The following is a 12,005-nucleotide window of genomic DNA, read 5'->3' as shown; positions in this document are numbered from 1 at the left end:
CATTTGCAGCAGGCACACGATAATTAGGACAATATACAGGAGGGGTGTGCAAAAAAATTCTCTTAAGAAAAAAATAAATACTAAATTCTCATTTAGTACGATTCAGAATCGATTTTAAATGTCCCAAATTTGATTTTATGTAAATAATTTTATACTGTTTTGCCCTTGTTTGTGTGTGCCTCTATTGGGTGTGCTGTTCATGTTGTACTCAATTTGGCCACTTAGGGGCAGTGTGTTTCCGTTTGTTCTGATACACTGTTAAGTTGTAGCCACAACAGAGAATAAAAGGAAAAAGTCACAATCAAGTTATTCAGATAAAAGCTGTTTTTTTTGCAGCGTGGGAAGAGCATATGCCGGTGAGCAATGTTAAAATGCTTCTCTGTATACATTCCTGAAGCGTTTTGTATCAATAGCCGTTCTTTTGAGTGATAAAAGTGCAGCGAGTAGCGTGCTAATTAGCATTAGCGAGTCAGACTGGATGGAGTACATCGTGACGATTCTTTGCACGTCTATGAAGTGAAGTAAAAATCATTGTTAATCAAAACATTTTGAATCAAAAATCATTCTGAATCGAAAATTGATTCGCAGACCCAAAAATCGGAATGGAATCGAATCATGAGATGAGTCAAAGATTCCTAATGTACAATACTTATTAGTAATTGAAGTGATTGTTGAGAATTATGACAACTATGATGATTGTGTGAAACTTAACAGTTACCTGAAACAAAATGGAAGGTACAACTTGTCTTTCACCGAGTTTGTAATGTAAAGACTTGATGTCAGCCACGGCCTGCATACACGCAGACCTTCGCTATGGCCTTGCTGAGAGAGATTCTTCTATCTCGCTATTGAATTGCGGGATGGAAAATGAATAGAGTGAGTTGGAGTGCTCTGCTTCATTTTTCTCCTCAGTCGATTAAGGAACTGTGTTCAATCCATAATTTGCAGGCGAACTCTCCTATTTCTTGTGTCAACCTCAAGCAGCACTGTTTTTCTTGCTTATCATAGAACTATTATAAATGTTTACAGCGCAGCACAGTATTCGCCTGTGAAATGAATGTGCATAAATAAACGTTCTGTTCTTGCAGCATCACTCTCCAGGGACATCGTGACGTAAGACAGAAATGAAAATTCTACCTAGCAACAGGTGATGATACAAATCTGATCTATCTGCTATCTACTGTACCTAAAAATGCATAAAACAGTGGTGGAGATTTTCTGTCCAATTAAAATGCTGTTGCCCAGGCCCTTCAGATTCAGTACTGTAGGACGATGTAAATTTAATTATATTAGCATTGGGACCGTTTTTTTTGCCAATCAGATTTCACATTTGCCTCAGTAAGCCAGCTGGCCCACAATAAAAACATCTTCTTCTTCTTTTTTCTTCCACCTTTCAGATTGGTTGATCAGAGGAAGCCAAATTTGACTAGCAAAACACATCTGTCGTTTAGTTTAGTTTTTGTCATGTTATTAAATAAATAATGATTCTGACCTTCTTCAGATAATGTTTTAGAATAGAATTGATGTTTTTATATAATTGTGAGGTGGTCACTGAATCAGTGGAGGTGGGCGTTTGTGGATTTCACTCTGCTTCATCTATCCTTCCTTCCTTTAGTCCTTCCTCTGGTCTCTTGATGTCTCCCTAATCCTGTTAGATGTATCTGGGGTTGATGAATGATTCTGGATTTGTAACTCTGTGGATGGAGGGTGATGCCTGGTTGGTGTTGGATTTCACTTTACTTTGATCTTTCCTCTGGTCTCTGGTGGAACTCTGAAGTATCCGGTTTAGGTGAAGGGTTTCAGGTGAATTAAAGAGTGCCCGCATACACACACTCGGCGAAAGGTGGGCATCATCGACGGGAAGTGACCTCAGTCTGAAAAAATGTGGTATCAAACATCCCTCGTGTAAGATATGTATTATAATTAATAAAGCAGGCTGGTGCTGTTTCATTATTTGGACTTACTAAAAATAAAAAATTTAAAAAAGGACTTCAGTATATTTTTTAGTAGTATTCAACTTACTATTCAATCAGCATGGGGGAATCCGACAATACCAAACGGTGTTTTCAATTTGCCGACAAACATTAAATGCATATTCAAAATTTATTTGGACTGGCTTCATATCAGATAAAAAATTCATATCCAGTGTGTGCATGCGGGGAATGTGTGTGTGCGTGTGTGTGTGTGTGCGCAAGTGTGAGTGATGCATGTGCGTATTGGCTTCGGGGGTATAGTGTTATCGAGGGGCCATCTGTCTCCAGCTGGACCATTAGCTCTTCAGCTGTTCAGAATGTGCCACAGATCAGTCAGACAGGTACACAAACGCAAATACACACACACACACACACACACACACACGTCTTATATAGCAGCAACTTTCGCTGACAAATCATGTTTGACATTAAAGGTCAAATGGGGATCGGCAAGCCACACAAGCACTTACTAGCGACAATGTAATGTTACTTCTACATGTAAGCTGGCAGATGTGAACAAGACAAGCACTTCAAATCCAGCTGGAGCAATTCGCGACGTGTCTCACGGAACAAGATGGAAGCCGATCCTGTTGTAGGACAATTTACGTTTGCCTAGAAACGGAGGTTGGATGCGAAACAGCCCGTGCGATCTGGCGCCGACACCCGCGCCGACCATATGGCGCGACATTGAACTGCTGGCAGGCGGCGGCGAACGGTCGGGATCCTCAGCCGTGCCGCGCCTGACCACGCCAGACAGCCAGCCCCGCCGCCAAGCTCGACGAGACCTGACTAGACTGGGCTCAGTTTAGACATACGGGGCCTTTATCCACCTGAGGGAAGCTGGAGCCGCCCCGTGCCATGATGTGGTCGCGTGTGGAATGAGTCCTTGCCAAAAGCGGGACCACCGAGGGATAAATGGGCAAGTGTGGCTCCATGTGTGTGTCACATGACACACAGACACACATGAAACTGCACTCTAAAAACAGTTAGATCAAAAATAACCCAACTATGGGTCAAAAATGGACCGATCCTGTACTTCGATTTGACCCAACTTTGAGTCGAGAAATGCGTCTTTCAGCATAAAACAACTCATAAATATTGGTCAGATCCTTTACTTGGGTCCAAAAATTGGGTCATTTTGTATCATTTGAAAATGTGATCAAATGTTGTTTGACTACGATAACAATATGGCGGGCTTGTATGCTAGTCACAGGCCAAAGCAATACAATACGCCATGAAATGAAGCGTCGCATTGCAGAAATATCAGAAATGCTCAGATGTTCGGAATTGTCCATTTCTGGTTACTGATGTAACCATCCCTTCATGATCAAATTAACTTACATAGTTAACTCATTTTCTACCCCAAAACGTATAAATACGTTCTATTTTAAATATTACCGTGCTCCTAAAGCTGTATTTATACTTGTTTTTATGTTTTTTTTTACGCTAGCGCATACAGAAGGCTTTGGTGCAGCCTCTAATCTGAAGAGAATGGGTGAAGCAATGGTAGTAATTACAAAAACAGCCAGCAAGTGGCAGCAGAGTATAAGAGATCAACCAGGGCCATGTTGCAAACAAGCTCATTTACCCACAGTTTTAAACAGATTTGTGAATAATGATGGAAATTGCTGCAAAAACGGAAACAGATAAAAAATAACTTTTTTTTCCCTGATGAAACGAGAGACTCTAATCGTTCTTTTAGTTTGTTCCATGTTTTTATAGCAATAGAACGCAATATTCTGTCAAAATCCAGTAAAAAAGCCGGGAGCGAAGGGGGTTGCTTCAGTGAAAATGGCTGGGAGTGGATGAGTTAAAAAGCTCCAATGCACTCTGAGTTATACGTTGCTTTATAATGCTATGACGATGTATCATGCATGACTAACAGAACACGTACCTGCATTAAACATTAAATAGGAAGTTAAACACAGACGAACAAATGAAGCCCTAAAGCGGTGAAACGTCTTCGTTGGTGAAAGTAAATCTCTTCAATATCATATCACTATAGAGAAGAGGCAATGAAAATAGCTGATTCGGCTGTTTCCGCTGACTTCAATTTTTATTTTTTATTTTTTTATGTGTGCCATCTTTATCACTTCTCCATGCTGACTTTCTCCCTGTTCTACTCGCTATCTGCTTCCTTTGCAACTCCCGCGCGCCTTATCCTTGTTATATCGAGGCCCCTTACATTCGCAAAATGCTGATGTAGCTGTTCCCTCAGCTCAGCCACCTGGGGCGTTCACTCATCCAGCTGCTCGGCCAACTACGCAAGCTGTTTGATACCTATTGCTCCATCTTCACTCCGAGATAGATCCTGTGTGAATGGTGGTGAGAAATCAATGCAAGCCGGTACAGGATGTTCATAATAAGTGGTGAGTAAGTGCAGCATGATTCATGGCGGTCCTTATCCCAAAGCCTGTATTGCTTCTTGCCTCTTTTTCGGGCATTGTCTCCCAAGGAATTGGCTTTCATATCATCTGTGAGGCGACGTCATTCGGGAGCACCTGGCCATGGGTTACAATTTGGATCTAAAACTCAACTCTAAGATTTCCTGCTCCTGGTTCAACTAACTTCATGATCATCCATCTGTTTTTGTGGGAATGCTGATGTTATTGTGATTTTTATTCTCCACATTTTTATTTATTTTTTTACCGTGAAACAAATCCCACGTAATACTTCCAATTTACACCGTTCACGCTATATCATCTGATTCCACATTACTTACAGTATTGGCACAATTTAACGTTAAATATCAACTTTTCCCTATTCATTTTCAATGGGACCGACATTGACCTTTTTCTACCACTTTCCACGCCCACTTTCATACGTACAACTGATCATCATTGCCAGGAGGTTGCAGGTTCAAATCCCACATCCGACTGTACATTGCAAATACAGGGAGTCCTCAAGTTACGGCAGATTTCCCGTTCCTACGCTTGCGCTGTAACCCGAATTTCAACTTAAGTCACATTTCCCCGTTAAAGTCGATATTTACATGAAAATACTTTGAATCGTCGTTTTAAAAAACATATTTCCGCGACGCCGATATTTTGTTTTTCCGCACGCACGTTCACTGCTGACGGACGGCAGAGCGGAGCTTAATTCAAACTTAAACACGGATATGCGACGCGCCTGATGGCGAGCCGACCTGCCGACGGACGTCCGTTGCTGGCGGTAACAACAACACAACTTTAAAATGGAATGATTACTGTGGGAAATGAATGAGAAAGAAGGCGCTATGGTCGAGTCAAAACGACGTAGGTCGCGTACGACGTAACCCGAGGACTATATACATGCATACCAACTGACGACCATATCAGGATTAGAAAATGTCACTGAAATGGTTAAATGTACGTTAGCATCAGATGACACTTTTCCAAAAGTAAATACTTAGAGCTTAGCGTAGTTGCCTCCCACCACGGAGAACCTGGGTTCAAACCCCGCGTGGACCACATTTTCGTACATTCGCTGGTTCGATACGAACTGACTATCATATCAGGAAATGGATTCGAATTTCTCTGAAATGATTACATCCCACTTTAGACAGATTGCAGTTAAAGTTTTCTTTTTATTCATTTGACATTTAACTACAATTAAAAATGTGTAATTTTGTTGTTGTTAAATTGAGTCGTAAAGGGGAAGTCAACCCCTCCCAAAATTCTTGACAATAATATGTTCTATGCAGACTAAATATGGTATTCTGGTTAATATTGCATGAGTGGAATATGAGTTAAGCAGCAAAATCCAGCAGTTTTATCTATATCAAAAGGCGGCCATTTTGCCACTTGCTGTCAAGTGAAGATGACATCACAGTTGCTCAGGTCTCAAGTAACAACCAATCACAGTTCAGCTTCAGAAAACAGGTGAGCTGTGATTGGTCATTGCCTGAGCCCTGAGCAATTGTGGTGTCATCTTCAGTCGGCAGCAAGTGGCAACATGGCCGCCCCCTGAGATGGATAAAAATGGCTGGATTTTTCTTCATAACTCATATTTCACAAATGTAATATTAATCAGAATGTCATGTTTAGACTAGTGAGGTCTTATATAACATATTATTGTCAAGAAATGTTTAAGGTTGACTTCGCCCTTAACTCATTCACTGCCAGCCCAGCTCAAATGGATCTTTGACGTTTATAGTCGTCAATGGCAGTGAATGAATGAAATTATTATTATTCATAAATGTCACATGATGTTGACAGTTTGCCTATGGAACGACTTGTACTAACCTTTCATTTTCTTCTGTGAAAAAACGTCAACTTAAAGGTTAACCAGCTTTTCTGTACATGCTAATTGTAGCATCGCTAAAACAACCAATTCAAAGGTGGCCCTTTTTTTGCACAGTACAGTATATCATGTGCAAGTAAAGTAAATCCAATTTCACCTGTGTTCTCCGCCGCAATTGCATCATCCGCCTGGGAAGTCTTCACAATCAGTGTGAGACCGCTGTCTGTTAACACGTCCATCAATACGGCTCCACGCTGCACGTGCTACGCATCATTTTGACTGTCCCACCTGTTGAAGAGAAAGAGAGAGAGAGAGAGAGAGAGAGAGAGAGAGAGAGAGGAGGGAGACAAGACAAGGGAAGCCATCATTAAAGTGTGAATGCAGTTGTGTCTAATGCGTGATGACATTAACGCTAGTGTACTAGATTTCATTACAGCAAAGATCGGCGCGAGGATTCGACAAGCACAAAGTTACAGTAATTGAGGGAAAACATGACAGAGACATCAAACAGGCCCTCGGGGTAGCAAGCCATCGCTCTTTCTTCTGTGTATCACAGATTCCAGTCTAAGATTCATTTAAACTTTGCCAAGCAAGAAAGTACACAGCTGAGATCGCTATGGAAACTGCGCCAATCTTTCCTATTTTAAGCTTCATTTAACATTTATAGCACCGTTGTTAACCTATGCCAGCCTCACATAGGCAGCTCTGAGCATATTTGTTTATTGTAATTAGCCGGCTCCCTCCCTCCTATGCGCCTTGGCGGCGAGGGAAAAAAACAACAACAACCAAGGCGGCTCAAAGAGGGGAGATTAAAGAGATGTGGCTGAGGCGGTGACAGCGCACCGTGAACGCCGACTCGTTTACTGTTGCGACTTATGGGGAGTGCGGCGGCGGCGGCGGAATGACTGAGTGTCGACGTGGCGCAGGAGAGGAGGCAGTACACTGGCAAGCATGCAGGTTGACACAAAACAGTTGAAAAAAGAAGAAGAAGAAAAAAAAAAGACAGCGGTTGAAGTTTGTCAGCCAAGCGTGTCACATTGAAAATGGGTTGGTTGGCACAAAAAGGCTTTGTCAGTGTTGTAAAGGCGACATCAGGGCATTAGGATCTCTAAAATAAACAATGACAATCTAAATGTCATTTTTATTTCATTTGATCATTGCAGCTATTTTAGTGGTTATAAACATTAGTGTTCTTTATGGCAAAGACATGAACAATATAACTAAACAATAGTGTGATTTTGTTTTGTTGATAACGTGTTAAGTGTGCAGTTTTACGTGAAGAATACGTCTATGTTTACTTACGTTCATGTCGGCCTCTAGTGGTCAAGATTGGTATAGGAATTTTGTTTTTAAATTGGCCAATGGGGCAGTTACACTTGAGCCTAATGAACTCCGCTTAGCAACAAGTGATGAAGATTCCAAGGAATTCTAACCATCTGCATTGCTGTACCTGTTTGATATCTTTTTAGTTTTATAATGAATAACAAATTATTTATGTCGGTCTGGAGCAAGGTTATAGTTACCGAAATATCATGTCATCAGTCATGTAATCATTACTTGGACATTTAATCATGTTTTTGATCATAATAATAATAATAATAATAATAATAATAATAATAATAATAATAACTAAACTACCATTTTTTAGGGGGAAAAAAACTAATAAAAACTATCAAACCTGTTCTAAAAATGAATTAAAACTAACAAAATGTAAAAAACTAAAGCCAAAATGGGATAAGAACTACCCATAATGAAAAATATTAACACCCTGGGCTGCAGGCAGAGTCATTTGGATTTTAGATAGCTTTAACAATACAAGAAAGTACTGTTTAAAGCCTTAAAAAAAAAATTTCAGAACCCTTCTGTTGGATATCTATAACAATATAACGGGATGGCAAACACTGCCGTGTGCTAAGTAATCAGAGGAGGCTCAAACCCAATCATTCTTTAAAAAAACAAAAAAACATGACTTGCAATGATGAGAGTCAGTTTCATCTTTATAGATTCTAACTGTGTCACGTTGCTTTTCTCTTGGTTGAATTCATTGCTAGGTTTCACTGTATTGCACCGGCCTGATGTCATGCTTATGCATTTAGATGACGACACCTACGGCGCAATGAATCACAATTCAGATCAGCCTTAAAACCCAAGCCAAACTGTACAGCGCTAAATTGCACTGAACTGTGTGCAGACACGTGGCTAACGTGGAATATTAATCTGGTGGCAGTCTTGAAGGAAATACGATGACAGAGACTCGGGGGGCCAGGAAATTAATATTTGATGATTTAGCCTTGTGCTTGTTGATAGTCTTTCCTTGCACCCCCGCTTCTTCTCCCAGCTCCTCTCTGGAGGGCCGGAGAAGCAGGATGACAAATGAGCTAGAGGAGGGGATCTAATAACATGATCTCCTCGCGGTGACAAAAGGGTGTCTGGGAGATTAAGACGGACGGTCAACAATAAGAGAAAGGGAGTGCACAGCTGACTATAAACAGCTCGTCCCTTTCATCCTATTGCTTCCAGATTTCATTAGCTGCCCACTGACCCGAGAGCGAGGGAGCCGGGAGAGCTACCTGAAGAGAACTCGGCTTACGGCGGCACGCTGAGCGGCTCACTGGGTGACTTCAATTCACAGACGTCACATGTGTTCGTATGTGCAGCTGGTGCGAGGACCCTCGAGGCACGCCCAGTTTGAGTCGTTGAGGATTAATAGCGTGCTTCGTTTACAGCGTGGGATGGTGTTTTAACAGTCTTGTATTTATGAAGCAGATTGGGAGACGCTTCGTCTTCAGTTAGAAAACTATCTTTTGCGCCAGATTACAGCAATATGGAATTTCCCACCTTCAGCGGCAAACGCAGATGCAGTTTTCAACAAAGAAGAGAAACTCAGCCCCTTCAAAAATAGACCACAACAGAAGACGTCTAGGTTTTTGCATTCTTGTAGTCACACGGAAGTCATAATTCCCTGTGGACCAATCAATGGAGTGCAACCCTTTCCTGGTTTATAGTGCAGGAGGTAGCAATTATGCACGTCTAGTCCATTTTTGAAGGCGCTAAAGCACCCTAAAAAAATTAATCCGAGCACCCCAAAATTTTGAGAGCTCTTAGGATGTTTTTGACAGTACCCCCCACCCCCTTTTGCCTCAAAAATGGTTTGACTCACCTGATCCCTCCCACCTCTCCTCGTGTATCTTTGTTATTACGAATGTGCTGCTAATATTAACTCATTCGCTGCCATTGACGGCTATAGACGTAAAAAATTAATTTGAACTATTTCTATTTAACATTTTTTTCCCATTTTTGTTAACAAGAGTATGAAAACCTAGAATTTTTTTGGGTGTTAATTTAGAACAGATGTAAAATTTGTGATATATCGTGAGTTAACTAGTGAAGTTATGCGATTAATTACAATTACAAATGCCCCTAATTAACGGGGAAAAAACATTTCAGAAAATATTTTTTTATTTTTTTTAAATCGCAAATCGTAGTTAACTCACAATTAATCACAATTTTTACATCATTTACTAATAAAAATAGTTAAAATGAATTTTTGAATTGAATTGAATTTTTTTCTGTCTATAGCCGTCAATGGCAGTGAATGAGTTAAAGTCAACCTGCTACTGGTTAGCTAACTGACTGGATTTGCTAATGCTAAAGTCAGCGTAAAATCCCATTGACAGGCTAAGGGAGTGATACTCAGTCAAATAACAAATCTTCAAATACATACAATGTGGGAACACATAAAGAATGGTAATATGGGAAAGCTCAAATGTATGTATTCTTCCTAATATGTCAAAAATGAGCTATATTTTGAAAGGTCTATCACAACTTTCTTCTTCTCTTTTTATGTTAACGTAAGTGTTGTATCTTCATGCATACATCAGCCATGTGTGACACAGAATCATTCTGCTTTGATTGGTTTGCAAGCAGAGGTGGTAAATCCAGGTCCGGAAAGTAAAAACTAAGATTGTGCCAAAAAATCAATTCTCATAAGAATCGTGATTCTCATTTAGTATGATTCAGAATCGATTTTTAAGTGTCCCAAAATCGATTTTATTAAAATTATTTTATACTGTCTTCTCTTTGTGTGTGTGCCTTTATTGGGAGCGTTGTTCATGTTGTACCCGATTTGGCCACTTAGGGGCAGTGTGGTTCCACGAGGTCTGATACACTGTTAAATTGTAGCCACATTAGAGAGTAGAAGGAAAAAGTCACAATCAAGTTATTCCGATAAAAGTAGTTTTTTTTGCAGCGTGGAGCCATTCTTTTGAGTGATAAAAGTGCTGCGAGTAGCCCACTAATTAGCATTAGCGAGTCAGACTGGAGTAGATCATTACGATTCCTTGAACATCTATAAATTGAAGCAAAAATCATTGTCAATCAAATCATTTTGAAACAAAAATCGTTAAGCGAAAATCGATTCTGAATCCAATCGAATAGTGAGACATTCAAAGATTCCCACCCCTAGTAAAACCCCTGCCACAGTTTGGTTTTAGCCCCAGGCGCTAGCTAGCTCCCTAGCTAGCTCGCATGGCGCTTGTTTACCTTTTAGGGAGCGAGCTTGCTAGCATCAGGGGCTAAAGCCAAACCGTGGCAGGGTATTTACTTTCTGGACCTGGATTGGCCATCTCTGTTTACAAGTGAACAAAGTCACATTTGAGTAGGAGGTATCAAACCTAAAAATAAAAATTTCCGACATTATAAGATGGGGATATAACATCAAGCAGCGGAAATACAACAATTGCAAGGACTCCGAAAAGGTGAAGTCACACATTGCCCTATTAAAAATTGGCTGAGCAACGTGTCTCCGCACAGCAGGAAAGCTAGTCATGCCACATGGGTCCTGCCAGACATCAGAGTGTGGATTGAGGATGTGTTGCGAGTGAGGCCTCTGCATGTCCGCGTGTGTGCGTGTCTTCATGGCCGGTTGCATGTGTGTTACACAAAGCCCCAAGGCCGAGCATTCAGCACCAGTATGCGCCGGCACAGGCTGCACATGCAATCACAAGGAGAGAAAGAAAAACCGAGAAAGGCAAAGGCGGGCATATTGCAACAGTCCAACCCCCCCCGCCATTCGGCCTCTCATACCGTAAATGTGTTTACTCGCCACATTATTCATGATTGTCCTGCATGCTTGACATATCATGCAAGAATTCCCTCCCACTTCCCATCTCCGCCAACTCTATCAAGACGTGACCAGAGGCCAGTTGGCTAATAATGATGGACTAACTGTAATAGACCAGCATTTACATTGGAGCCGCAGGGCTAGCAAAGGTGAAGCTTTTGGGGCAATTCCAGCGCTCGGGCTTGTGACAAAGTCATTTTTCGATGCATTTCATCACAGGCGTGGGAATCAGAGTTACTCGCTACATCATTTGGGCTAAATTTTTATGATACCTCACAACATCAATATATACGATAACTGACGAAAGGAAAAGTGTATCATTGCTGAATCAGTGGAGGTTGGCGTTTGTGGATCTCACACGCTTCATCTCACACGCTTCATCTAGCCTTCCTTTCTTCCTTCCTTTAGTCCTTCCTCTGGTCTCTTAATGTCTCCCTAATCCTGTTGGAATTCAGATGTATCTGAGGTTGGTGAAAGATTCTGGATTTGTAACTCTGTTCGTGGAGGGTGATGCCTGGTTGCTGTTGGATTTCAACTTCGCCTCTGCTTTCCTTCCTTTGATCTTTCCTCCGGTCTCCTGACAACTTCACGACTCTGGTGGAACTCTGAAGTAACTAGTTGTGAATGGTTTCATGTTACAGGTTAATTAAGGAGCACAAACTCACATGCACGCACACACCAAAAAAGGA

General features: G+C 41.1%; 1 protein-coding gene across 2 annotated transcripts in view; it reads right to left on the bottom strand.

Moving 5' to 3' along the window:
* nexmifb (neurite extension and migration factor b) overlaps positions 1-12,005 on the bottom strand; it is a 76,273-nt gene that overhangs the window by 8,880 nt on the left and 55,388 nt on the right. For both annotated transcript variants that reach the window (XM_086085593.1, XM_086085594.1), the window contains exon 2: positions 6,352-6,482. In XM_086085593.1, coding sequence (XP_085941719.1) covers positions 6,352-6,433 — 82 coding nt within the window. In that variant the 5' untranslated portion in view covers positions 6,434-6,482. The remainder of the gene's footprint in view (positions 1-6,351; positions 6,483-12,005) is intronic.

Source organism: Leptonotus elevatus, chromosome 9 (genome assembly GCF_054856555.1).
Source record: "Leptonotus elevatus isolate MCC_2025b chromosome 9, RoL_Lele_1.0, whole genome shotgun sequence".
Classification (NCBI taxonomy): Eukaryota; Metazoa; Chordata; class Actinopteri; order Syngnathiformes; family Syngnathidae; genus Leptonotus; species Leptonotus elevatus.
The sequence above is the reverse complement of the archived record's forward strand: the minus strand, read 5'-3'. Positions and strand labels throughout refer to the sequence as shown.